The 24878-nt window shown below is 28.9% G+C and overlaps 1 protein-coding gene across 1 annotated transcript; it reads left to right on the top strand.

Moving 5' to 3' along the window:
- The first annotated feature begins 1926 nt into the window (after positions 1-1926).
- Positions 1927-20769, top strand: LOC142332821 (mitoferrin-like). Its single transcript, XM_075379822.1, has 5 exons — positions 1927-2021; positions 6943-7162; positions 14874-14930; positions 15781-16088; positions 20605-20769. Exons 2-5 carry the CDS (start codon positions 6949-6951, stop codon positions 20767-20769), a joined length of 744 nt encoding a protein of 247 aa, XP_075235937.1. The 5' UTR covers positions 1927-2021; positions 6943-6948.
- The last annotated feature ends 4109 nt before the right edge of the window (positions 20770-24878 follow it).

Below are 24878 nucleotides of genomic sequence, written 5' to 3'. Positions count from 1 at the left end.
CAAAATTCAACGACAAGCCATGCTACATTACGATAGAGAACAAATACCAACATACGGCATTCATTGTTTAATTTTTTTAAGTTAAGGTACTGTACCAACAATTGCTCTGATAGTCTTATTCATCTTGTAATTGCGTTGGTGGTAGTTATTAATCTATTACTCTTATCAGTAATTACGGTATATTATTAGGAGTAACCTGATTTAAATCCTTTGTCCACAGCACACTTTTTAACAGATGTTAAAAAATTGTATTTTCCGAAATTAAAGAAATAATAATGTTCAACATCATTAAAAAAAAAAGTATTCTTATTAATAGTTTAGAATAGTTTATTCTTATTAATAGTTTCATGTCCACTACCAATAATTAATAACAAGAAAAGTTTACAATAAGTTAGATTTTTTCTCAATACATAATGTAAATTAATTTATTTGATTTAAAATAGGCTACAACATTTTTACAAGAATCTTTGTTTCCTCTGTATGTTGTTTCACTAATAAACATGGGCTAAGTTGTACACTAGTACAAGAATTTAATCAATTCCATTTTCACAATCTGAGAAGGCAGATTTACAGTTTCTAATGGTTTTCAGTGGACTAGCAGCTGCCATTAAAGTAATATTTAAATTTGTCATTGTATTAAGTATTGTAATAAAGGTCCACACAAACATTACTCATGCTAATGTTTGGTTTACATCTACTGGCACTATACAACTCCTAACCAAAGCAGTAATTTGATACTCATGTAGAGCCATTCACATATGTCACAATGACAAATATGATTGTGTAGGAAGGATGAAAATTATTTATTGGGGGGGGGGGCATGTTTAAGTGTGAAGAAAGAATGCAACTAGCTTGGGTCCCATAGATCTCTGCACTCCAATAACTCAAGGTCAAAAGCACAGTTTAAAAATTTCTATTTCAAAACAAAACAGAATTCTAAAAATAAACCTGTTTTTGAATATTTTTATTTATTTTATCATTTTGTAAAAACCACATCATTTAATCAAAATTAACAAAAGGTTAAACAAAATAAAATGTACAAGATAATTTTTTAATCTAAGATACATTGAAAACAAAATATTTATTAGCATTAAAAATTTTCATTTTCACTTGCATGTTGTGCTCAATTTAATTCAAAACTTTTTTGTGGATCTTAGCACAGAGTAAGTTATGAGCACACAGAAAATTTTGATTGTATTGGTTTATTTTATTAGTGTTTCCAGTGTTATACTATATTAATTTAATTATTTCAGTTTTAATTGATTGTAACCAAAGATTTCTTCCAAAGTTTCTTATGCTTATTGTCATTAGTGTTTTCATTATCATAAGCTGAATATCATAGTACTGCTTCTATGTATGATTGGCTGTTTAAATTAAACTAAACATCCACTTCTGTTATTAAAATAAGTTGAATTTTGTAACAATCAGACAGCTGACTCATTTAATGGAAGAAAACAATTTATAAAATGTAAATATTGTGGAAAGTTTTATTTTTATTTTCAACATGACATAAAAAATAAAAACATGACAAACGTCATATTAAAAAATAATGTTTTCAAACATTTAAATTGTTTGAAAACAAATTATGTTAAATTTCTGTGTTTGTATAATTAATAAAAATTTTAATTATGGGTGAATTTGAGACATTACCAACAACTAATGTTTTTATCAACATGGCTGCTGGTGCTACAGCAGGAATATTTGAAAATTGCCTTTTCTACCCACTGGATACAGCCAAGGTAACTGATAATTATACTTTTCAGTTTTTTAACATATAACTGGGTAATTATTCCTATACTTCTATGTAAATTTTTCTCGCTATATACAAGGTATATAGTCTAATGTATTAGTGCAATGTATTGATTTATTCCTTCTCTGATGACTACAGATGTATAACAAATTATAACTATTGTACTCCATTTCAGATTTAAAAACAAGAAATGAATTTTGTATAATTTGAGAAATATCGACTGACTGGATTTGAACCCAAATTGATTTTCAGTTATTTTTTATTGCAAAAAGTAAGTAGCCACATTTAATTGATTTTAAAAATGTGTTCAAAGCCTTTTTTCATCACAAAATAGTTTCAAAAAATGAGTGATAATTGGCATGATAGTCATACCGAAGGTGATGTACCCATAGTTTTAGACTGTGATAACATACAACATAATACAAAATTAAAGTATACATAATGATAAACATACATGTTGGTGAAATATATCAGTCAATTTTCATTTATAATTTCAGCAAGGTCCTTTTTTTCACAAAACCATCACAAATTATACTACGCCATATTACAAGAAGACTAGAAAACCCATCAATCTAGCAGTATAATAATTACATTGTACTAAATACTACATTTGTAGATCAGAATCACATTAATTGACTACAGATAACATACACATTCATTACATGCAATATCATTACTAACACTTAAAAATCATAAACCTCATAGAAACCGCACACTCGTAAAAATATGTTATTAACCACAACATGTTAGTATAAAATTTACAAACATTCAAAATTTGGCAAAAATAACATATTAAATGTAAAAATATAACACATCAAATAGAATGTTTGATCACACATTTTACAAGTACTTTTATCTCTTCAACAGCATGAGAATGATGAAAAATTTGCTTTATTTTTCTAATATAGTCTTCTGGAATTATATTTCATTTCTTTATTATGAATGAGTTCTTCATTTGTTTTTTAGAGAAAACCTTAACCATTATCATGCTGATAAACTGGTACCAAAAAATAGCAATTTGTTTACTTTAAGTAGATTAAATAAAAGTAAACAAACTTATTAGAAAAATTGTGCATGTATACAAACAAATTTCTATTTGAAAATCCATCAGACAGTAATTGAAGGAAACTGTCTCATAAAAATGCAACAGGTAGCAGTACTCATGTAAATTAATAATCAATTTTCATAAATTTAGTATTTTTATATTTATTATGCAATAACATAATTATTTCATTTAGGATGCAGGATCCTGTGAAATACTTTAATGAAAAATTAAGGTAAGATATCTCTCACCTCAATATTCTATACTACATGGTTTATTTAATAGAATTTAAATATGTCTAAACAGTACAGGGGAAAAATATAAATCTTAAAAAGATTAATTTCAGTAAAATAATAAAAAACTAATTACATAACCAAAAATAAAATAGCATGGCACTTACACATTCCTCACTCCATCTCTCACATTATTTATATCACCAGTATATTACATTACATTAATACTGTATAATGTTATACTCTATAATATACAGTATAAATAAATATGTATAATGATGACTTTATTACACCATTATTACAACAATATAAAATTACTCATTCCCAATAATAGATGGTAATAAATTGAATCTTGCTTCTAATATACTTTTAGTTTAAATTTAAATTAATTGATTTTTGTAATGCTCAAGTCTCTTTAACTCAAGTAGAAATGAGTTCACAAACATTGCTCTCTAAACGGTAACTGTCAAGCTGGGAGATAGGTATCTTTTAGTAGAGTCAAAAAATTAGAACAAATTCTTCCTGTTTTATAATGGAGTAAAACAGACTTTATAAAGAGTCTGATCTACTCCCTTTATAAATAATAAATAAAAATTAGGCACTCCAAACTGCTGAAATATGAGGTTAGAGGAATATTATTTTCTTTAAAAAATTATTCTTGAAAAAGTCATTTTTGAGTTTTATATATGGATCCAAATAAGATGAAAATGCAACGAACCACTCAAAGTCAATAATTAGTTAACTCTTTATCAATTTGCATAATATATACAGCAATTATTGGATGAAAAAAATCTGTATTAATACATTGTATTATAGAGGAAATTAAGAAACTTGAATGTTCAATTAATTCTGTATAAATTAATGGTGTTAGGAACGATCTCGCCTGAAGACTGTTAACATGTTGTGGTAGATTTTAGAGCAACGTTGGACTGTCATACTTTTCATAGGTGATGAATGAAGACAACGCTTTGTTGCTTGTTGAATTGTTATTTAATTACTTGTCGTCTTGACATTTTGATAACATACAACTGAACTGAATAAAACATATAATGTAACATAATTAAACTGAATAACATATAAATAAAACTAATGTAAGGGTTCATCTGAGCATTGTCCATCCAGACTGAGTGTGTAACATGACTGCTCTTTGCAGGATTCGAGCTCCAAATGAAAGTCGCTACCTCATAATGACCACTCCCTGCGGCATTATGACGTAGGACGTGGCGTGATCAGATCGCCTGAACAAGCTTGCCATGGGGCCGCTAGCCCCCGCTAGGTAGCAGCACCCGACGACACAAGTGGAACGGAACAAATGGAAAGATTTGAATTGAGAAGTATATAGAATTTACAGATTTGAACAGAGAAGTATACTATTAAAAAATGTAGATAAGATCTCTCAGAGGTGGATAAAATGATGAACTCCTCGGAGATACTCAAGAGTAGATACTCGGAGTTTATCAAGAGTATCTCCTCGGAGATACTCTTGATAAACGAAAGCTTGTCATAGTTAGTAGGAGGAATATTTGTATGATGTCTGTCTGATCAGCTATGCTGTAGAGTTGCAAGAGCAGGGAATTGAAAAAATCTGATCATTACTGAAATAAAGATACTGTGATGCATGGGAGGAGAATGAATGTAGAATAGGAACATTTAAAATGTACTTATCAATGATAAACTGTCTGAAAAAAATGCTTTGTGCATGCAGCACTGATAACCTATAACAAAGTTTACTTACACATGACAGTACTAATGCAGAAGTCTAACAACCAGATTGAGAAAGACTGTGAAAAAATAATAAAAGTATTTGGGTTTTCAATAACAACCAAGGATGGTCTTAAAGATCTAGAAGGTGCTGATTCCTAAATTATTAAGGGACCTAAATAATAAAAAATGATTTCCTTGAGATATTAGTTCATAAAGTAAAAAAATTAGAAAAAGGAATCAAAATTTTGCATTGAGAATTAAATCATACCAAACGTAAGTTGGAAAGAAAAGAAAGTCTCCTGGCTTCCATGAGATAACTATACGAGGGCTCTCCAGAAAGTAACTTTTATTTTGAAATAAAAAACCAAACAAATAAAAAAAGAAATTTTATTATATACATCTTTTTATACATTTGAATCTTAAACTATTTTTCTACATAGTCGCCATTTAAATTGAGGTACTTATAACGATGTACAAGTTTTTCAATTCCTTCTCTGTAGAAATCTTAAGATTTTTGGCACCTTTCTTACAGAAAGCTTGTGATAATCAAGCTTCCCGGATACAATTTCACGCATTAAACTTGTACAATTTTATTCAGTGAAATTTGTGAGAAATGAAGCGAGAGTTCCGAGTTCCGTAATTGTAATGCGGCAATTTTCACAAATTTTATCGTTGATTTTCATCGTCAGTTCATCAGTCAGAAGGCTAGGCTGATCACTGCAGTCCTCATCATGAACACTGGTGCAGCCATTTTTAAACTGAATGCATCGAATAATGAGTGATGATGAAGTATCATCACTCATTATTCCATCTCTGTACACCTCACAAAGTTGTCGATGAATTTCAATAGTTTGAGGTTTTTTTTCAGTAAAAACCTCACTGAACGTTCCTCACAACTCACGGAATTTTCTATTGAAGCGCATATTTCAATAATTCACAATGAAAAAATAGGAAATCACAGTCCGCAGCTACGACAGCTTAATGCGTACTGAGGGTAGAAACGTTTTGACGCCAAGATGGCGGCTCTATCTTCACCCATCTCCACGCTAGGCACAAACGTAAGTTACTTTCTGGACTGCCCTCGAATAACAATTTCTGTTGTAAGAGATACACAATTAAAACTGTTAGTTTTATTCTTTAATAATTTTCTTATGAATGTTTTAATAACTGGCTTTAAGTCAACAAATTCTATAGAAAAAAAATAGTTTAGACTGCAATGCATTTCAACATTTTGAATAAATTGTGTGCTAAATAATCTAGTTAATTACTAGAGTTGTTTTTATTGGAAATTGCAAATTAATGAACCTTTTTCATCTGATTGAGAAAATACTGATTTTTTAAAATTATATAGTAGCATAAATCAAACAACTGACGTTAAAAAAAATAAAATAATAAATTTTGTGTATTTAATACATTAAAATGTGACAACATACTAATAGAATGATGTATTTAAACTAACAGGTTGACAACTATGTCGAATGGATACTATGTCTCAAAAAACTTACTGCTGTATTATATTTAAGAATTAATTTTCTGTGGGCAAGCTTTTGTATTAATTCTTTCTGGTAGTTCAATATGAAAGTTGTAAACCATGCCTTAAATTTATGATTACTTTCTATTTTGAAATATGAGACTAAAAATACAGCAACCTGAGTATATGAATAAAATATTGCAGCTTTTTATGGTACTTTTAAATAACACAATGAGATATGTATGCTTAATTCTCTAGTATTTACTAAGAATGCATAAAAAAATTAAAACATTTTGAACTATGAACTTTTTATTTAGTTTTGGATGTTTAATATAATTAATTTTATGTAAAATAAAAAAGTTATTTTGCAAGAAAAAATCAATAAAATTGGCTTTAAATTGAAAAGCTATTAAAAAGAAAATAAAGAATAAATAAAAAGAAGAAATATATTCAAAAAAATCTACTTAAAAGGCATGTTTTCCTTTTAAAAAAAAACAGTCACAAGGAGAAATTAATCAGTGAGAACAAGTTTCATGTACTTACATGTTCTCAGCTACACAGTTGTGTTGATATCTTTTGTGAGAACATTTATAAATTAAAGTTTGTTATGTTGTTTGATAATTTTGCTTACTTCTATAACTTTCACCTAAAGATGTTAGCATTCTTTAATAGTGACTTTTAAGTGATATGATTATTCTATATGACTTTCAGTAAAAAAATTAATTTTTAATTCTTTTTATAGACCAGAATGCAGTCTTTATCAGAGAAAAATTTAAAACAAGCACCTAAGGGAGTTTTTAGAACACTTTGTCATATGTTAAAGCAAGAAGGACTGACATCACCTTATAGAGGATTTAGTATTACTGTGCTAGGTTCAGGTCCTTCCCATGGTGTTTATTTTGCAGCTTATGAGCTTTCCAAAGATTTCTTAGCACAGTACTCTAACAGTAGTATTATTTATGGTAAGTTTAAAGATCAGTAGTAAGTACATTTTTAATATAAATTATGCAGGTGATTTATTATAACTGTGTTATTGTAATATATTTATTGATTCATTATAATTTCCAAAACGCAAAAAACATGTGGAGAGCTAAAATTTTATAATAAGTAGAAAAACGTTATCAGTCATGTTTATATATCTAAAAGAAAGATAAATTATATAAATAAAAAAATAGGTAATGAATTCAACACATTAAAAGTAAATAAAGAAATGATTTTGGATGAAAGATATTTTGTAAGACAAGGGACGTTTTGGAATCAAAATCAGACAAGAGACATTGTGATTTAAAAGATAATGTACAAAGTTTATCAAAAAATTATGCAATTTATTACTGAAAATAAGTATAACAGTTCTTTATGATTATTCTATAGTAAAAAAAATTTGATTCAGCATTTAGGCCTATTAGTCTTTTAATAAGATAAAAATTATAGGTTTATCAATGAAAGTAGACTCGCATATTTTGCATGCACTGGCCTCTGCTTCAAGCAAACTAAAAACATTGTCATTTTCTATATATCTTTTGTGGTATGGTAATAAAAAACAGGTTTCAGAAACTTGCTGTAGCGTATGTAATTGTTGAGTTATATTCTAAATTATATATTGATGTGGTCTAGGTTTACTTCCTGTGGTATAGTTACTAATAATAGTAGAATTATTCATGAGTCATTCGACTAATGTGCTACTTGTGAATTGCTGTAAACACACAGTTCTAAGAATTTCATTTACTTATTTTTAATCAATTCTAATCATTGCACTCTGAAGAATCAAATGTTACACATTGTTTGTAATTATGTTTTAGAATTGGTTATTATAGAAACATTTATTACGGTGTATATTTTACTTAATGAAGTGAATAGCTGTTAGTGATTTATTTTTACTATTTGTTGTGTTGTTTTCATTTAAGGCTTTGTCATAAATTCAGTCATATAAATTTTTAATATTTCAATACAGTTGTTTTCTTTCAAAATACCCAAGTTAGGAGGCAAAGGTACAGTAGTTCATAGCCAGGAGAGAGAAATTGTATTCAATGTTTACAATTTCTTTTTACAAAACAATGCCGGAATCGGAACAGTGAGAAAAACTGAAGTGCTAAATATGGTTTTTTCACGCGGCAAAAGTATCCAAACGAACGGTTCAAATAATTGTAGCAGAAAGTAAATCAAATGAAACTGAGAAGCCATCTATGTTCATTTCGCCGAAAAAACATGTAAATCTCCCCAGTACTATGTGCAATTTAGATTCGTTTGATGGATGCTTTCAAGAATTTAATAAATAAATCTTATGTAACCGAAAAGGGTGTTTCTGCTGTGAAGAGAATTATGCAAAAAGCTCGCGAAAGAGAAATTAATTTCAAAGGAGTGAAAGATCTTTAAGGAGAATATTACGTAAAATGGGATTTAGATGGAGAAAAAGAGAAGATAACCGCGGAGAATACTGATAGAACGGTATGACATTAAAATGCAAAGAATTATATTTCCATGACAAATTTCCCTGTTTCGCGAAGAAGGAAGACAAATTGTATACACAGATGAAAACTATAGTCATGAGACACCAAAATCGTGGATAGACACAACAAACCTTCATGTAGGACTGAAAACACTAGTATCCAAGAGCCCACTACTAATAATTGTTCATGACGGCTGTAATAAAGGATTCATTAACAGTGTTTTACTTATGTGAGACAAATAAGAAATGAGATTATCACAAATCTATGGATTCCGAAAATTACACGAAATGGTTATGGAAGAAGTGTATTTCTAACTTGCTACCTCCGTCAGTTATTGTACTAGATAGCACATCGTATCACAACGTTCTGCCACAAAAGCAGCTTAATTCTAATTCTTACAAATTGATATCATAAAATGGTTGGCTGAACAATGTATCTCCTGCTATGACGAAGATTGAATTATATGATATAAAATTACACCAAGAAAATCAAAAGAAATTTCTAACAGATGACGTTTTTGAAAATTATGGTCACACAGTTAGATTCCATTGAAATAATTTGGAGTCAAGTGAAAAAAAATATCTAAAAGAAATACAACTTTTAACATGTAGGATGTTCTTAAGTAAACTGAGGAGGAATTTCATAAAGTGCCTGAAGCTGAGTGGATCAATGTCTGTGAGCATGTTTCAATGTTGAAAAAAAAAGATGAACATTTATATGATGTGCACATTGACAATTTTGTGATAAATGTGAAATTCAGAATCAGACATGAGCTCTTTAGAATCTACCTTCAGCAGCAACTTCAGAATTTGTGAGCTACAGCAATAAAGTGAGTAGAAAAAATAATTATTTTAAGTACTTTAAAATAATAATATTAATTGGGATACTAAACTAGTTTTAATTAAATAACATTGTATGTATTTTTAGGTATAAATATAATCTATATTAAACTGAAAATGGTTTAAGTCTGCGTAGTACCATACCAAATGTTTGCTGAATGCTAGTAGTTTTTTCCTCCTCTATGAATCATGAGACCTTGCCGTTGGTGAGGGGGCTTGAGTGCTCAGGGTTACAGAGGGACCGAAGGTGCAACCATATCGGAGAGGTATCTGTTGAGAGCCAGACTAAGGAATGATTCCTGAAAGAGGGCAGCAGCTCTTTCAGTAGTTGTTAGGGGCGTGAGTCACAATGACTTAAACGGCCGTATCAACATCACTCAGTCCTCTGAGTACTGCGCAGCTGAAAGCAATGGAAAACTACAGCTGCTTTTTTTCCAAGAAAATGTGGCTCTCTGCATTTTCACATAGCAATAATGAAGCTAATGGAGGCGCCTTCCTTGGTAAAATATTCCGGAGGTAAAATAGTCCCCCGTTTGGATCTCCGGGTGGGGACTACTAAGGAAGGGGTCACCAGAAAATTAAAAAATAACATTCTACGAGTCGGAGCATGAAATGTTAGAAGCTTAAAAAAGGTTGGTAGGCTAGAAAATTTAAAATTGGAAATGGGTAGGACAAATGTGGATATAGTAGGAATTAGTGAGGTTCGGTGGGAAGAGGAAGGCGACTTTTGGTCAAGTGATTTTAGAGTAATTAACTCAGCGTCAAATAATGGGCAGACAGGAGTAGGTTTCATGATGAACAAAAAGATAGGGAGGAGAGTGGAGTATTTCAAAACGCATAACGATAGAATCATTGTAATAAGGATAAAATCAAAACCTAAACCTACAACGATTGTTAACGTTTATATGCCTACAAGCGCCCATGATGATGATGAGGTAGAGTGTATATACGAAGAGATTGATGAAGCAATTAAACACGTAAAAGGAGATGAAAATTTAATAATAGTTGGAGATTGGAATGCAAGCATTGGAAAAGGCAAGGCAGGAAATATAGTGGGTGAATACGGGCTGGGCAAAAGGAATGAAAGAGGGGACCGACTTATAGAGTTTTGCACGAAGTATAATTTAGTAATTGCCAACATCCAATTTAAAAATCATAATAGAAGAATATACACTTGGAAAAAGCCAGGTGATACTGCAAGGTATCAGATAGATTATATCATGGTTAAGCAAAGATTTAGAAATCAACTCGTTGACTGCAAAACTTACCCTGGAGCAGACATTGATAGCGACCATAATTTGGTGGTAATGAAATGCAGATTGGGGTTTAAAAACCTGAAGAAAAGGTGTCAGATGAATCGGTGGAATTTAGAGAAGCTTGAGGAAGAGGAGGTAAAGAAGATTTTTGAGGAGGACATCGCAAGAGGTCTGAGTAAAAAAGATAAGGTAGAAATGTAGAAGAAGAATGGGAGAATGTTAAAAAGGAAATTCTTAAATCAGCAGAAGCAAACTTAGGCGGAATAAAGAGAACTGGTATAAAACCTTGGATTTCAGAGGATGTATTGCAGCTGATGGATGAACGTAGGAAATACAAGAATGTTAGTGATGAAGAAAGTAAAAGGAACTATTGACAATTTAGAAATACTATAAACAGGAAGTGCAAATTAGCGAAAGAAGAGTGGATTAAAGAAAAATGTTCAGAAGTGGAAAGAGAAATGAACATTGGTAAAATAGACTGAGCATACAGGAAAGTTAAGGAAAATTTTGGGGTACATCAATTGAAATCTAATAATGTGTTAAACAAAGATTGTACACCGATTTATACGAAAGGCAAAGTTGATAAGTGAATATATAGAAGTTATATAAAGGAAATGAATTAGAAAATGGTGTTATAAAGGAAGAAGAGGAAGTCGAAGAGGATGAAAGGGGAAAAGGAATATTGAGATCTGAATTTAAGAGAGCATTAAAAGATTAGAATGGCAGAAAGCCTCCTGGAATAGACGGAATACCTGTAGAACTACTGCACAGCGCAGGTGAGGAAGCGCTTAATAGATTATAATAATTGGTGTGTAATATTTATGAAAAAGGGGAAGTTTCATCACACTTCAAAGAGTGTTCAAGTCATGATACCAAAGAAAGCAGGAACAGATAAATGTGAAGAATGCAGAACAATTAGCTTAACAAGCCATGCAAAAAAAAAATCTTAACTAGAATTCTGTATAGAAGAATTGAGAGGAGAGTGGAAGAAGTGTTAGGAGTAGACCAAATTTGGTTTTAGGAAAAGTATAGGGACAAAGGAAGCAATTTTAGGGCTCAGATTAATAGTTGAAGGAAGATTAAAGAAAAACAAATCAACATACTTGGCATGTAGAAAACCTACATTTTCAATGGAACCTAGAAAAGGCATTCAATAATGTGGACTGGAATAAAATGTTCAGCAGTTAAAAAAAAGTTAGGTTACAAATATAGAGAAAGAAGAAAGATTGCTAACATTTACAAGAATCAAACAGCAACAGTAATAAATGATAATGATAAGAAAAGATTAGAAGCTTTTGAAATGTGCTGCTATAGGAGAATGTTAAAAATCAGATGAGTGGATAAAAAGTTGGAAATGAAGAGGTATTGTGGCAAATTGATGAAGAAAGAAGCATTTGGAAAAATATAGTTAAAATAAGAGACAGACTTATAGGCCACGTATTAAGTCATCCTGGAATAGTCGCTTTAATAATGGAGGGACAGATAGGAGGCAAAAATTGTGCAGGCAGGCAACGTTTGGAATTTGTAAAACAAATTGTTAGGGATGTAGGATGTAGGGGGTATACCGAAATGAAACTACTGGCACTAGATAGGGAATCTTGGAGAGCTGCATCAAACCAGTCAAATGACTGAAGACAAAAAAAATTTCTTTCTTTATAAAAGTTCTGATTAAATTGACAAATATCCTGCATAATTAACCTGCCACAATCAAACGTGCTGAAGCATATGAGCACTGGGGAGGGACATTTTGGTAAATCTTTTGGAGCATAACACGGCTTTTTTTATCACAATCTTTTTCCAGCATTTAACATCTCTGGTATGTTTTCTACTTTTCACTTTAGTTAAAACTAAAGAAAAGTAATGGGTTAACACTAGATTTTTGAACTTCTTGCTCACTGGTTTATGTACATAAAAACACACTGGTTTATGGTTCATAAGAAACACAAATATATAAATAACACATGGAACAAAAAAAAAATCATAATATTTTGCAATATACTCCAATATAGCTAGATAACAAAAGACGGTACAATCTACAACCAAACTCATAACTACTTTCTAGAAAATACACATGTTGATGAAACCTACTTGTCAGCTGCTAGGAATATTAACAGTGTGTAACCTCATTAAATTTTTCCTCCTGTAATATTATATTCTACTTTACAGTAATTTCTATTATAATTTATTATTGTATGATGTGCATACATTGGACAAGAGACACCGTTGAAAGAAAGCCATATTTTTATATATTGTAAGCATTGGACAAGAGACTTTTTGTTACAAAAAAAGGAAACAGATTGTACAGCTATATTGATTACACAAAAGACATTCTGGAAAGAAGGCTCATATTTAAACTGATTTTTTAGTCATTTTAAGGTTGTTTTGGAACAAAAACCATATTGGCTCCTACAAGGAAAAACTCCTAAATAAAGTCATACAAAAATAACAATTTCAAAAATTTTTGGACAAGAGATGTTTTGGAAGTAACACTTGTGAATGCACACACTTCTTTGAATTAAGTCATTTGACTGTTTTTTTGCTATTCTTTCCTTCTTGTTCTGTGCTAATTTTCAGTATTTTGGTGAATGTGATCATTTGTTTCATCTGTTTTTTGGTTTATTATGTATTTCTTGTAGTTTTTTCACTGAATTAACAATTCCACTGGAACTTGCTACATTCTGTTTCGTAATAGTTTGAATACTTTAAAGATTTCTGAAAAACTAAGAGCATCCTTTACCATTACTTTAAAACTGGGTACATCTTTTCCCTTAAGAGTAAAATGAAAACTATAAGAAAATATTTGTCTACCTTATTATTTTTTTTCTATTTTTGGTATGGTGATTCCTTTTAAGTGATTCACTCAAAAATTCACTGCTACAAATTTTCTTATGTTCGAATATCATGCTAGAAGTCCAAAATTTTTTGTTTAGCTTTATATAATCAACTTTTACCACTCTTTTAAACTCTGCAATCAGCACTACAAGATGGACCAGTTTTTCTGAATGGTTTTATAAAAATGAGATGTATAAGTATCTCCTTCAACTAGTTTCTTAATAGCAATACTTGAATTTTATCTGCATTTTGTACAAGTTCTCTTTCTCTTTTGACATCTGTATTATCATAAAAAAATGGCACTTTAGGTTTATTACTTTAACCAGTACCATTTTCTTTAAGACTTTCAGTAGTAACAGTGTTAAAACATTTTATAGACTTAACCTGAAAAAAAAGTAACCTGGAACTAATCACTGGTCTGTTCCAAAGATATTTCAAATGTCAAATGTGTTAGTTTCAAATTTTGGTGTTGAAAAACATTCAGGTATTATTTAAAAATTTTGAAAGATACATATAATTTGAAAGATGCATATATTTTTTTTTTTAGTAGCACATTTTCACTAACATTCTGGTTGATTTGATATCTAGTTCTCATCTAAAGTGTTAGCAAGTATTCACATGTGGAATATTAAAGGTTCAAAAATATCCCGAAATATTTGACTAAAATTTTAAAGAAATCTATATAATAGCCATAATATTCTACGCAAAAAATAACATAATTTATTTTTTTCTAAGTTTTATGTTTAAGTATTTTTGTGTATGCATTTATAAGGTTACATTTGTTGTGAATAAGTTCATTTTATCAAAACGAAAAACAATAAATAGCATGGAATATCTTATTCAAGGTCAAATACAAATTTATTACATAAGTACTAGAGTTTTTTTATAAAATAACTTTCAAAATTTGTTACCATATCAGTCATATTAACATAACCATTCCAACCTATTCCAGTTGTAATTATATATGTATGATAAACCCTGACATTGTTTCTAAAATTGGCACTGGTAATAAAAAAGTACTTTAAACTAAAAAGTAATGTTTTTTCATTGATTTTAAGAAAACTGTAGTGTTGAATATACTTCCAAAATTTTAATTTTCCATCAGATAGTAAATAAATAATTGAATAAAAATGTATGAACACTTAATGAGAAATTCATCTTCAAATTGTTAAAAAATGTGATTTTATAATTTTTTATTCAGATAAATATGATTAAATGTTAAGGATGATTTTATTAATGCTATCACACTATACCTATTTTATATTTTTCTAATATGTGGTTGTTTAAAATTCTTTACAGGAATATCAGGAATGGTAGCTACTCTTGCACATGATACTGTTATGATACCTACTGAAAGTAAGTTTGGCATTCTCAAAAAAAATAGTAAGATTAGTTAAGAATAATTAACAACTTCCTTTACCTTGAGCTTATATTTAAAAACAATCACGTTCATTTTACATGTAGGTTTGAAATTGAATTTATGGTTTAATTTTTGGTTGATGGATTTGTTAGGCACATTAAAATATCTGGACAAAACATATATGAAGTATTAAAAATTTCATGTATGAGAGAATTTAAATAAGCTTCAGTTACAGACATATTTGTCTGATGGATAATAACCATGAAAGAAGTATAAGCTAATTTATATTTATATCTGATGTATTTGTTGTTAGTTAAACATTTATATTAATATAATTTAAATTCTTAAGTGTCAGTACATTAAATTTTATTGCAACATTTATCATTTGTTCTTATAAAGCTTGTTTGTAAGAGTTTTTATGGGTAAAATCATTATTTTATAAAGATTATTATAATTAAAATACTATAGTGTATTCAATATTATATTTCAAGAAGTAAAGAACAATACTTAAAAAACAGTTACTTCTTAGGCATATTATAAGTTACGTTGTACTATACAGGTTCATATTATTTCAGCAGATCATGAGAATCATTTTAAAAGATTGTGTTAAAATTTGTTTGATAATTAATACATTGATTTCAGCATTATTAATATATTATTTCAAATATAAATTCTTCTGTAATGAATACTAGCACAAATAAATTTAAATTTCACTATCACAAATTTTAAATGTGCAATACAACATGTGGCAAGTAAGAGCAATTAAAGTGAAAGATTAAAGTGCTTATTTTAATATAGTTTACTTCATTTGTAATTTATTCAACTAATTAATTTTCTGTTAACCAGCTGTGAAGCAACGAATGCAAGTGGCAGATAGTCCATATAAATCATTTAAAGATTGTATTGTTACGGTGTACAAAAAAGAAGGGATCCGTGCATTTTACCGTTCATATGGGACACAGTTATTAATGAATATTCCATTCCAGTCGGTTCAGTTTACAACATATGAGATCTGTAATAAGTTCTTAAATCCTAATCTTGCATATAATCCTCTTATACATGTAATATCTGGAGCTTTGGCTGGAGCTGCAGCAGCAGCAGTTACCACTCCATTAGATGTTTGTAAAACATTACTGAATACCCAACAACATAAGGTTAGTAAAATTTGAACTTATCATTTCTTGTGCAGTTTTTAAGTAAATGTTTTTAACTGTTTCTTAGATCAAGGATAATGGAGATTCATACTGAGATATTACCACCAATTCAAGAGATGAATTCCTTTATAATGAAAGTATACAGCACAGTACTTTGGGTACAAACTCAAGAGGACCAAGGACAGTGACATCAGTGATATGCTTGCCTCTCTCTGAAAAGCATGTTTTCTTCTTAACATACTGTTTCTGTAACTTAAAAATTTTTAGCACTGGTTGATACACGGGCTAGTAATGGTGATCCTTACTCTAATTCAGAAAGGCAGATGGATGAGATTGATGGAACCTTTTTCCAGTATCTGGCTTAAAATAAGTCCTTAACAGCTTAATATCAAACTAAATGATACGGTTGGGTTGAACAACGAAGTCCTTACATTTACAAAAAGATTGTGAGTCTTTAGTTCTCAGCATAGGTGTTAAAGGTGTGTTGGTACCATTTTATTGGGCAGTTTGTAAAATCAAACCAATTGTGCTAATCCACACATTCATATTTTATTATGTATCTTTGAAACTTTGTACTCTACCCTAGTATATTTGTGTAAAAAAATAAAACACACACACACACACACAGAGAGAGGGAAGGATATATATATATATATATATATATATATATATATATATAGAGAGAGAGAGAGAGAGAACATATTTTTATTTTCAACAATATCTGCAAAAATCAAACATTAGAATAGTATAGAAACTGGCATGATATTTTTCAGTATCTCTGTGACTGTTGTTAACAGACCTTTATTAATTAATGAACTAGAGTTGGGGTGTAATTTTTGGTTTTGGTATTCTGGATAAAAATTGCCATTTCATGCTGATTATTAAGAATTTAAGAAGTTCATGTTGTAGATTTGATTTGATTCCTTCTGGAAGGCAGTCTCAAGTAATAGCCCAGAATAGAGATTTTCTTCTTGGGAAGAAAAGTATTTAGAATGGAATATTAAAATTAAAATAAGTACCACAACAGAAGTAGTAATATATGAGTACATATGACCCAATCAAAGATATTGGTTAGTAGAAAAATTAATGGCAGAAACTTACACTCTCCCACCAAAAACATTTACTTATGGAGTGGGACAGTCTTCTTTATAGGTTTCCTTAAGCTCAAAGCTTATGTGATGAAGAAGAAGAAATGTCGTAATATGTGATTCATTTTAAGAGCTATTCTGTCATAAACAAATCATGTGGTATAAAATAGACTGTCTTAAAAATTCTGTGAACAAGTTATATGTTTGATGTTTTCATTTGGTGCCGACTGGATTGAATTATTTATGAATTAATTTTGTGGCAGCTATATTTAAAGTTATATTTGTAGACAAAAACGCAACAGAAACAAATTGGACTAACAAATTGAATTACTTGGTACATTAGTGTGCTAACCTATCTCACATGCTGCAGTAAAATTTCACTACTACAAACACAGCTAGGATAGCGCTTACACTGAATACAGAATGATTGATCGTGTGAAGAAGAAAAAAATATTTGAAAATATGAAGAAAAACAGAAACAATTCATCTTGGCTGCTTATTGATTAGAAGCTTACTACAGGGCTTCAAGAATTTGATCCAACCAGATGGGTTTGTTATAGTAACAGAACATGTGAAAATAAATTCACTTCTTGTAAGAAACTGAAAGCTGTTATTTGATCTTGCTGAGAAAATTGCATCTTTTACAAAGTACTGATTTTACAACAGCATTTCCGTAGTTGAAAATAAGCCAACATAAACAATTAGCAAAGTGAAACAATCCATATTTCCATACTGTACCATCAATTTTCATGGTGGGAAAATTAAAACTTAAAATCCCTTCAAAGTGACCTACTTTACATGTGGAACATAGTACTTAAAATTCCTCCAATTATCCTATCCCAGTTTTGAGGATGTTAGCACTGAAAATCAGTTCCTTGGCTGTGATTTTAATGAAAGCAAAAGAAATAGCATATTATTTTAACAAATTAAATTTTCCTATAATGAAATGCTCAAGGTTGGTTGTGACTGATCCCAACTGGAAGTTAAGTTATCATATTATTGATTTTGAATCATGAGAGACTAATTATTTTGTTTACAAGACATGTATATTACAATAAGACTACTTTGCTGTAAAAATTATCCTTCACTTTCGGTCATGACCTCTACCCATAAAAATGTCTTGTTTTACGATTTCTTAGGGCCATTCGTTTATATACAAGTATTTGAATTACTGTAGTGTGTTCCAGTTATTCATGCTATTTGACACAAAGTGGGTGGTAATTTTATTACTTTGACATATATATATATATAAAATGTGATATATATTTGCTTATTGTAACAAATATGTCATGTTCTGGTGATGATAACATGAAAGTGTTTTTCACTCAGAAAACCCCCCCCCCCAAAAAAAAATGTACATATATTCCTGGAAATGGGTAATGGCTGTGAATATGTACCTTTTTATTATAAGGCTCTGTTATAACCTAAGAAGTATGAATTCTTGATTAAATCCCTTCTGTTATCATTCATATTATTTTTTTATTTGTTCAATGGTCATTTTTATTTCAACTACATTATGAATTTTCAGAATTAGAAAACCTTGATTTCTTATTCTAATTTCTGAGTGTTTAAAAATTGAAAATTTTATTGACCGTTATCTCTGTTAATGATATAATTCACGTTCTCTCTTGATTATACAACTGAGAAACATGAGACAAAATTTAGATTTGTATTTTATTAATTAACATTCACCTACGCTTCTAGTGCTGTTTCATTGCTGGCTTGTAGACAAATATTGATATTTCTGTAACATATCTCTTCAGTAGCCAGCAAGCAGTGGTGATATGTATGGTAATGATCACAAACCTATCATTTATCCATAAATGAGTTATTAAGTCACTGAAAACAAAATGTTGAAAAAATATTTTCTTCAATTTTCACAATAAATATCACGATAAAATATTTTTTAAATCACACAAAAAATTTTTTTAGTAATACAGTTTTCATAAATCATGGGGGTAAGAAGTTAGTGACATTAAAGAGTTCAGAGTGGGCTGATTAGTACAGAACATTTTCATTAAAAACATAATAATATTCATCTCTATCAAATCAAACTACAGAACTGTTTTCATGTAACTGAACACAATACCAGATTACAATACCAGATTTTATTATGCTTCCTTATCATGTTCATTAAACTTCTGATTATTACAAGACCTTTTCTCCAATTATTTAAATAAAGTAAAAGATTTTCTTTTACTGAAATAAAATTTTCTGTGGATGAGTTTTTTTTAAATAATACTAATTCAGAAATAAATCCTGAATGTTCTGCATGTCTGTTTAATACATATGAAAAATATATGCTCAAATAACTATTTATTCCTTCTGAATTTTTATACTTGTTTTATGTTATAGTTACTTTATTTACTATCTGTCTTCAAATGTTAATTTACTATTTTTGATTATTAATATTATTAACTTTATACTTCTACTTTTATTTTAAAATTAATTGAAAATTTATGATATTGTTCTGAACATTACATATTCCCTTGATCCAGCCAGATAAATTGTGTGGTAGTTTTTTTGATTATTGGAATAATATACCTAACTCATTCTTGATGTGATTATATCATTATTTTGTACCAACTAGAATAACATTTCTATATTAATGCCTTAATAAACTGATTGGTTTTTCAAACTCAGAATTAATAAAGTTATCAATGTAATAATCATTTAATTTGGTCATCTTGTAGATGACTTTTGCTTAGAGTTGGGATCTAGGTTTACTACTGTTAGCAAAATAAATTGGTGCAATGAAATAAAACCTATCCAGCTTCCCCTCTTAGGTACAATTCTTTGGAAAAACCTGAAATGTATTTTATAAATTGTTAGACCTATCATCTATCATACTGAATGATGGGGAAAAATAGCTTCTCTCTTTTCCCCAAAAATCCATTTTCACCCCTCGGTGATAGTGAATGGAAAATGCCTACTTAGTGGTAGCTTACTATCCAAGGAGAACATTCATGCTAGTTTTCTGTTTTTCATTTTTTCTGGTCTTAGTACCTCTTTAGAAATTTAGAAATTAATGAAAATAATTTTTCGTAATTATCCATTTGCTGTAAATTTCCTACAATTTCAACTTTGTAGCTCTATGGGATGCGGAAGATTTAGTGATAACTCAGTGAGGGTTTTCTCAAATATATGAATTAATCACACTATAAATATTTCTGATTTTGTTTATAACTTTGTATTTTTACAGTGTTGAGAAGTTATTTCTAAAAATATGATTTTTTAAAGTATTCAGTTCCTAACATTTTGTCCTACAAACCTTCACTTCCTCTTTCTTTCTATGGAGTAGAATTTTTTATAGGTCAATGAATTTAATACTTTTTTATAATTTGTAAAAAGGGATTTCTAATAATTTATAAATAACTGTGATTTATTATAAAATATATATATATGTATTTTTTTATTTTTTTTTTCAGGACAAAGTGGTTGGGCTTAAAAATGCTGTAACAACAGTTTATAATTTAGCAGGACCATTAGGATATTTTCGGGGAACTTCAGCAAGAGTATTATTTGTGATGCCATCAACTGCTATTTGCTGGGGAACGTATGAAACCGTTAAATTTCTATTGAAAAAAAGTTGAATTATAAACAACACAGTAAGTAATTTTTTCAAACACATGTGAAGTAGGGATTTCCAATAAAAAAAAATTTTCAATATTTCAGTAATGATAGCCTCTTGTATTAATTTTTAATCAATATAGACATAAAATAAAATATATATAGACAAAAAAAAAAAAAAAAAATATATATATAATATAGACATAAAATTATTGATTTTAAGCTATTGGTCTATTTGTCATTTTTAGATAGAAATTTTAGTTCCAAGAATGGGAAAATATATTGGAAATTTTAAAACATACTTGTTCTACTCTAGCAAAAAAAAAAAAAAAAAAAAATTGGAGTTTATTAATGAATTCAGATACTGTTTCTGGAAGAGGAATTCAGTGATTGTCAGGTGAGGGAGCAGGAGGTCCTTTTATAGTCCTCATATATTCTCTTAACATAATGAAGTTTTGTGACATTTACTCATTCAGAAAACACTAAAAATAATAAGATAGGAATAATTGAAATCTATAAAGTTGTAGAAACTTTTTGTAATTAACATTTTTGAAATCTATATTGTGACATATGTACAGTAGTAAAAATTTACTGAATTACTTTGATAAAAATAAACTTTTTTGTATAATTATTTATGTAAAATGGTTTACATAAATGTATAATGATACATACTTTAATGCTATTTTATTTGTTAGCATACTTTATGAATTTTAACAAATATTTTATTTGGAAAAAGTCTTTACAGTGTATCATTTTAAATTTTCTGAACACAGTGTTTACATTACTGAAATATTGGACAAAACTAACTGAAATTTAATGAGGGTAAAGATAAAAATTAGTAATTTTTCTGAACTATATATATATTCTTGTAGTTGATGAATTTAAGTCATAAAACTTGGAAATTACATTCACTAAAATAGGGGATTCAGAAGATGAAATATTATCAGCTAGCTCAATATCTTTTTTCAAAATACAAGTAGTATTATACTTAACATTTTATAAAAATTGTAATTGTTATTAGATGTCTCACAAAAACTGAAATATCTTTTCTACTTTAGAAAATAAAAATACTATGATATTAAGCATCTGGTAATTTATAAGTACCGTAATGTTAAATTCCAACTTTCAATATGAGCTCTGTAAAATAAATCTTTAACACCTGGGTCTAATTCAAATAATGGAAACTGAATTTTTGATTGAGTTGCCTCTTTAATCAATCTAAGGTGAACATTTTAAAGTATAAAATGTTGTTAATGAATGTGTTTTATTTTCTGTCAGAGAATCCTTTTTACTTCCTTGTATGAAGTAAAGGAAGTATTGTAATAGCGAAAAATTTTGGTTTTCAAATTTCAGTGGAAATATCTATTTTTACCACCCCTGAATCCATTTTTACTAGTTTCGGTGTGATATCAGACATCTGTACGTACATATGTAGATATGTATCTTGCATAACTCGGAAACAATTAGCTGTAGAATGTTGAAATTTTGGATTTAGAATTATACTATATTTAATCATTGTTTATACTATTTGTTACTAGTTTTTTAAAAGTATTTATGTTTTTTCATTTTTTACTTAATTTTTATATTTAATTTATAATGTTTTGATGAATTACTTTTTATATTGAAGTTTTAAAACAATCTTATTAAAAAAAAATTAATTACAGTATCTGAGTATTAATCACTTCTCTGTCACACAATATAATTGTTTTTAATATAAAAGTACTAAGGAGAAGAAGTTAATGTCCACAAGGCTTAGTTATTTCATAATAAACTATTTTCTGTTGTTAAATTACAACAGTACAGTAGTTTTTCTCTAGAGAACAAATAAAAATAAATTAGAAATTAATAAAAAAAGTTTTATTATAATCAGCATTATTAGAAAGCAGACCTTTTTTCCTCGTAGTTAACATATACGCTTTTAGATGTCCATTTTTTTTCCTCTTAGGTACATATATATTTATGGATATAAACTAATAAACAAATGAATGAAATCATGTAAGAACAGTAGAATATGTACTACTTGCATTTACAATAGAATGCATTTACCAGGTGAGCAAATTATAACCAAGTCAGTGGAATGCTGTTATTTATTACCTTTAACACTGCTATTACTAGCTCCACTACTGATTTTAGGTAGATTCTAGAGGATATAAGAAATCTATAACTGAGTCATCACCTAAAAATGGTGTAAAATACATATCTTGCCAAAAGATTCTTCATGATTTAATCTCGACAGCATATTGTGAACAAGAGAAAAAACAAATTGAAACATTTTAATAAGAGACTGGCTTCTCAGAAATAATGCTGATGGACAGATAAGACACGATCTTGTATTTCATGTCAGATGAGGGATGGCTTCATTTATCTGGGCAAGTTAATTCACACAACACCAGGATTCGAAGACTGAAAATCATGAACTGGATGTTTGAGCATCACTTAAGGGTGAGAAAATCTATATATGGTTGGTTGTGATATTTCTGGTATAGTTAAGGGCCAATATTTTTTGATCAGATTGTCAGTACAAAAGTGTACCATACAATTTTCAAAGAATTCTATGCTTAGTTAATGTAAAAAAGTGTACAGCTTCTTTCTTGCATGAATCACATACAATTCACTAGCACATGTTTGTGCAGATTTTACAAAATGTCAGTAGAAGGCGGTGGCTTCTGCATACATGAGATTTGTTTAATTGCCATCTTTTCCTTGGGGCTGTTTGAAGGATAGAGTTATGAATTAAATCCTGCTACCCTATCGATGAACTGAAGATGAACATTCAATGTAATTGACAACGTTTTGAGTCAGGTAACTCTCAAAATAATCACAAGTTCATCGCTGTGCAGGGTGTTGATTCCAAATATATTTTGTAAAAATGTAGTAGATGCATAAACTTTTGCTAATAGAAATACAGAATTTAATTTAATCTACACTTTTATTTCATTCATAAAATGTAACATGTTGCAACATTATGTAATCAGTTGTGGAGTTAGGTTTTAAGTTGCTCACCCAATATATATTCAGAAGGTTTGAATACAGACTATTCTCTCGACTGAACAGTATTTCTTATAATCTGAAAAATTGGCACCCAAATATCGAAGCTGTACATCTCTAGTGTATTTTATTTGTCATAAGTCATATTTAGCAAATTTTAGAACAAGAAGAGATCTTTGTTAGGTTTAATGCAAAACCTTCCAATAAGGAGATTGTAAAATTCAATAAGGAGATTATAATTTTGTAAATTTTTCATATCTTATTTTAATAGAAAAAGAAGTTAATGTTAATTCTTTTTGTGTTTTTAATTTCTAAATAGATTTCATAAATAATTTTAAAGATTTAAATTGTAGAGCTAAGCGAGAATTAACTTTTTCCACAATTTTTATAAGTTTCAATTAATTTATTTATTTGAGAACAAATAAATGATTTGAATAAAATCATAAATATATGATCCATCAAAGATGAAATAACTTTTATTACAGTTGATTAACATGTAGCAGAAATAATTTGAAAATTATAGATGCACCTATATGTTTTAATTGATAAACAACCAAGTTACTAATGTCCAATTAATTAAAATCAGAATTTACAACTTTATTATAACTAAATTTACTTTATCCGCAATTCCATATTTGAAAACAGCCAAAGTAAATTTTCAATAATGATAGGTTGATTTATAACAAAAATTTATTTTAGAAAGTCTATGGAAATGAAACAAGAAATTTATAAAAAGTAGTTAAACGTATCTAATTAATACACTTGTCTACAAGAATTTTACTGTTCAGATAATTTTTGGCTAATTAATATGTATTTTTTGACGCTGAGTTAAACTATCTTCTTTATTAAGATTAAACACTTGTAAATCTTTGTTGTCAGTCACTTTTAATATTAAAAATTAAATATGAATATCTGAAGATATTTCTAAGTGAATCAAATTTATGAATAGCTAAGTATTGAATTTGAAGAATAACCAGTGTGACACATACGATATTACATCGTAGAATGACATTGATATCTGATTACTGAGACTCATTCTTTCTAGAAAAAATAGATTTAACCGTAGTAATATGATTTAATTAATAGCTTTTAACAATGGTATTAGACATTGATTAGGTCTATTCCAATCACTATTTTTATTGTG

Source organism: Lycorma delicatula, chromosome 1 (assembly GCF_047948215.1).
Source record: "Lycorma delicatula isolate Av1 chromosome 1, ASM4794821v1, whole genome shotgun sequence".
Classification (NCBI taxonomy): Eukaryota; Metazoa; Arthropoda; class Insecta; order Hemiptera; family Fulgoridae; genus Lycorma; species Lycorma delicatula.
The sequence above is the reverse complement of the archived record's forward strand: the minus strand, read 5'-3'. Positions and strand labels throughout refer to the sequence as shown.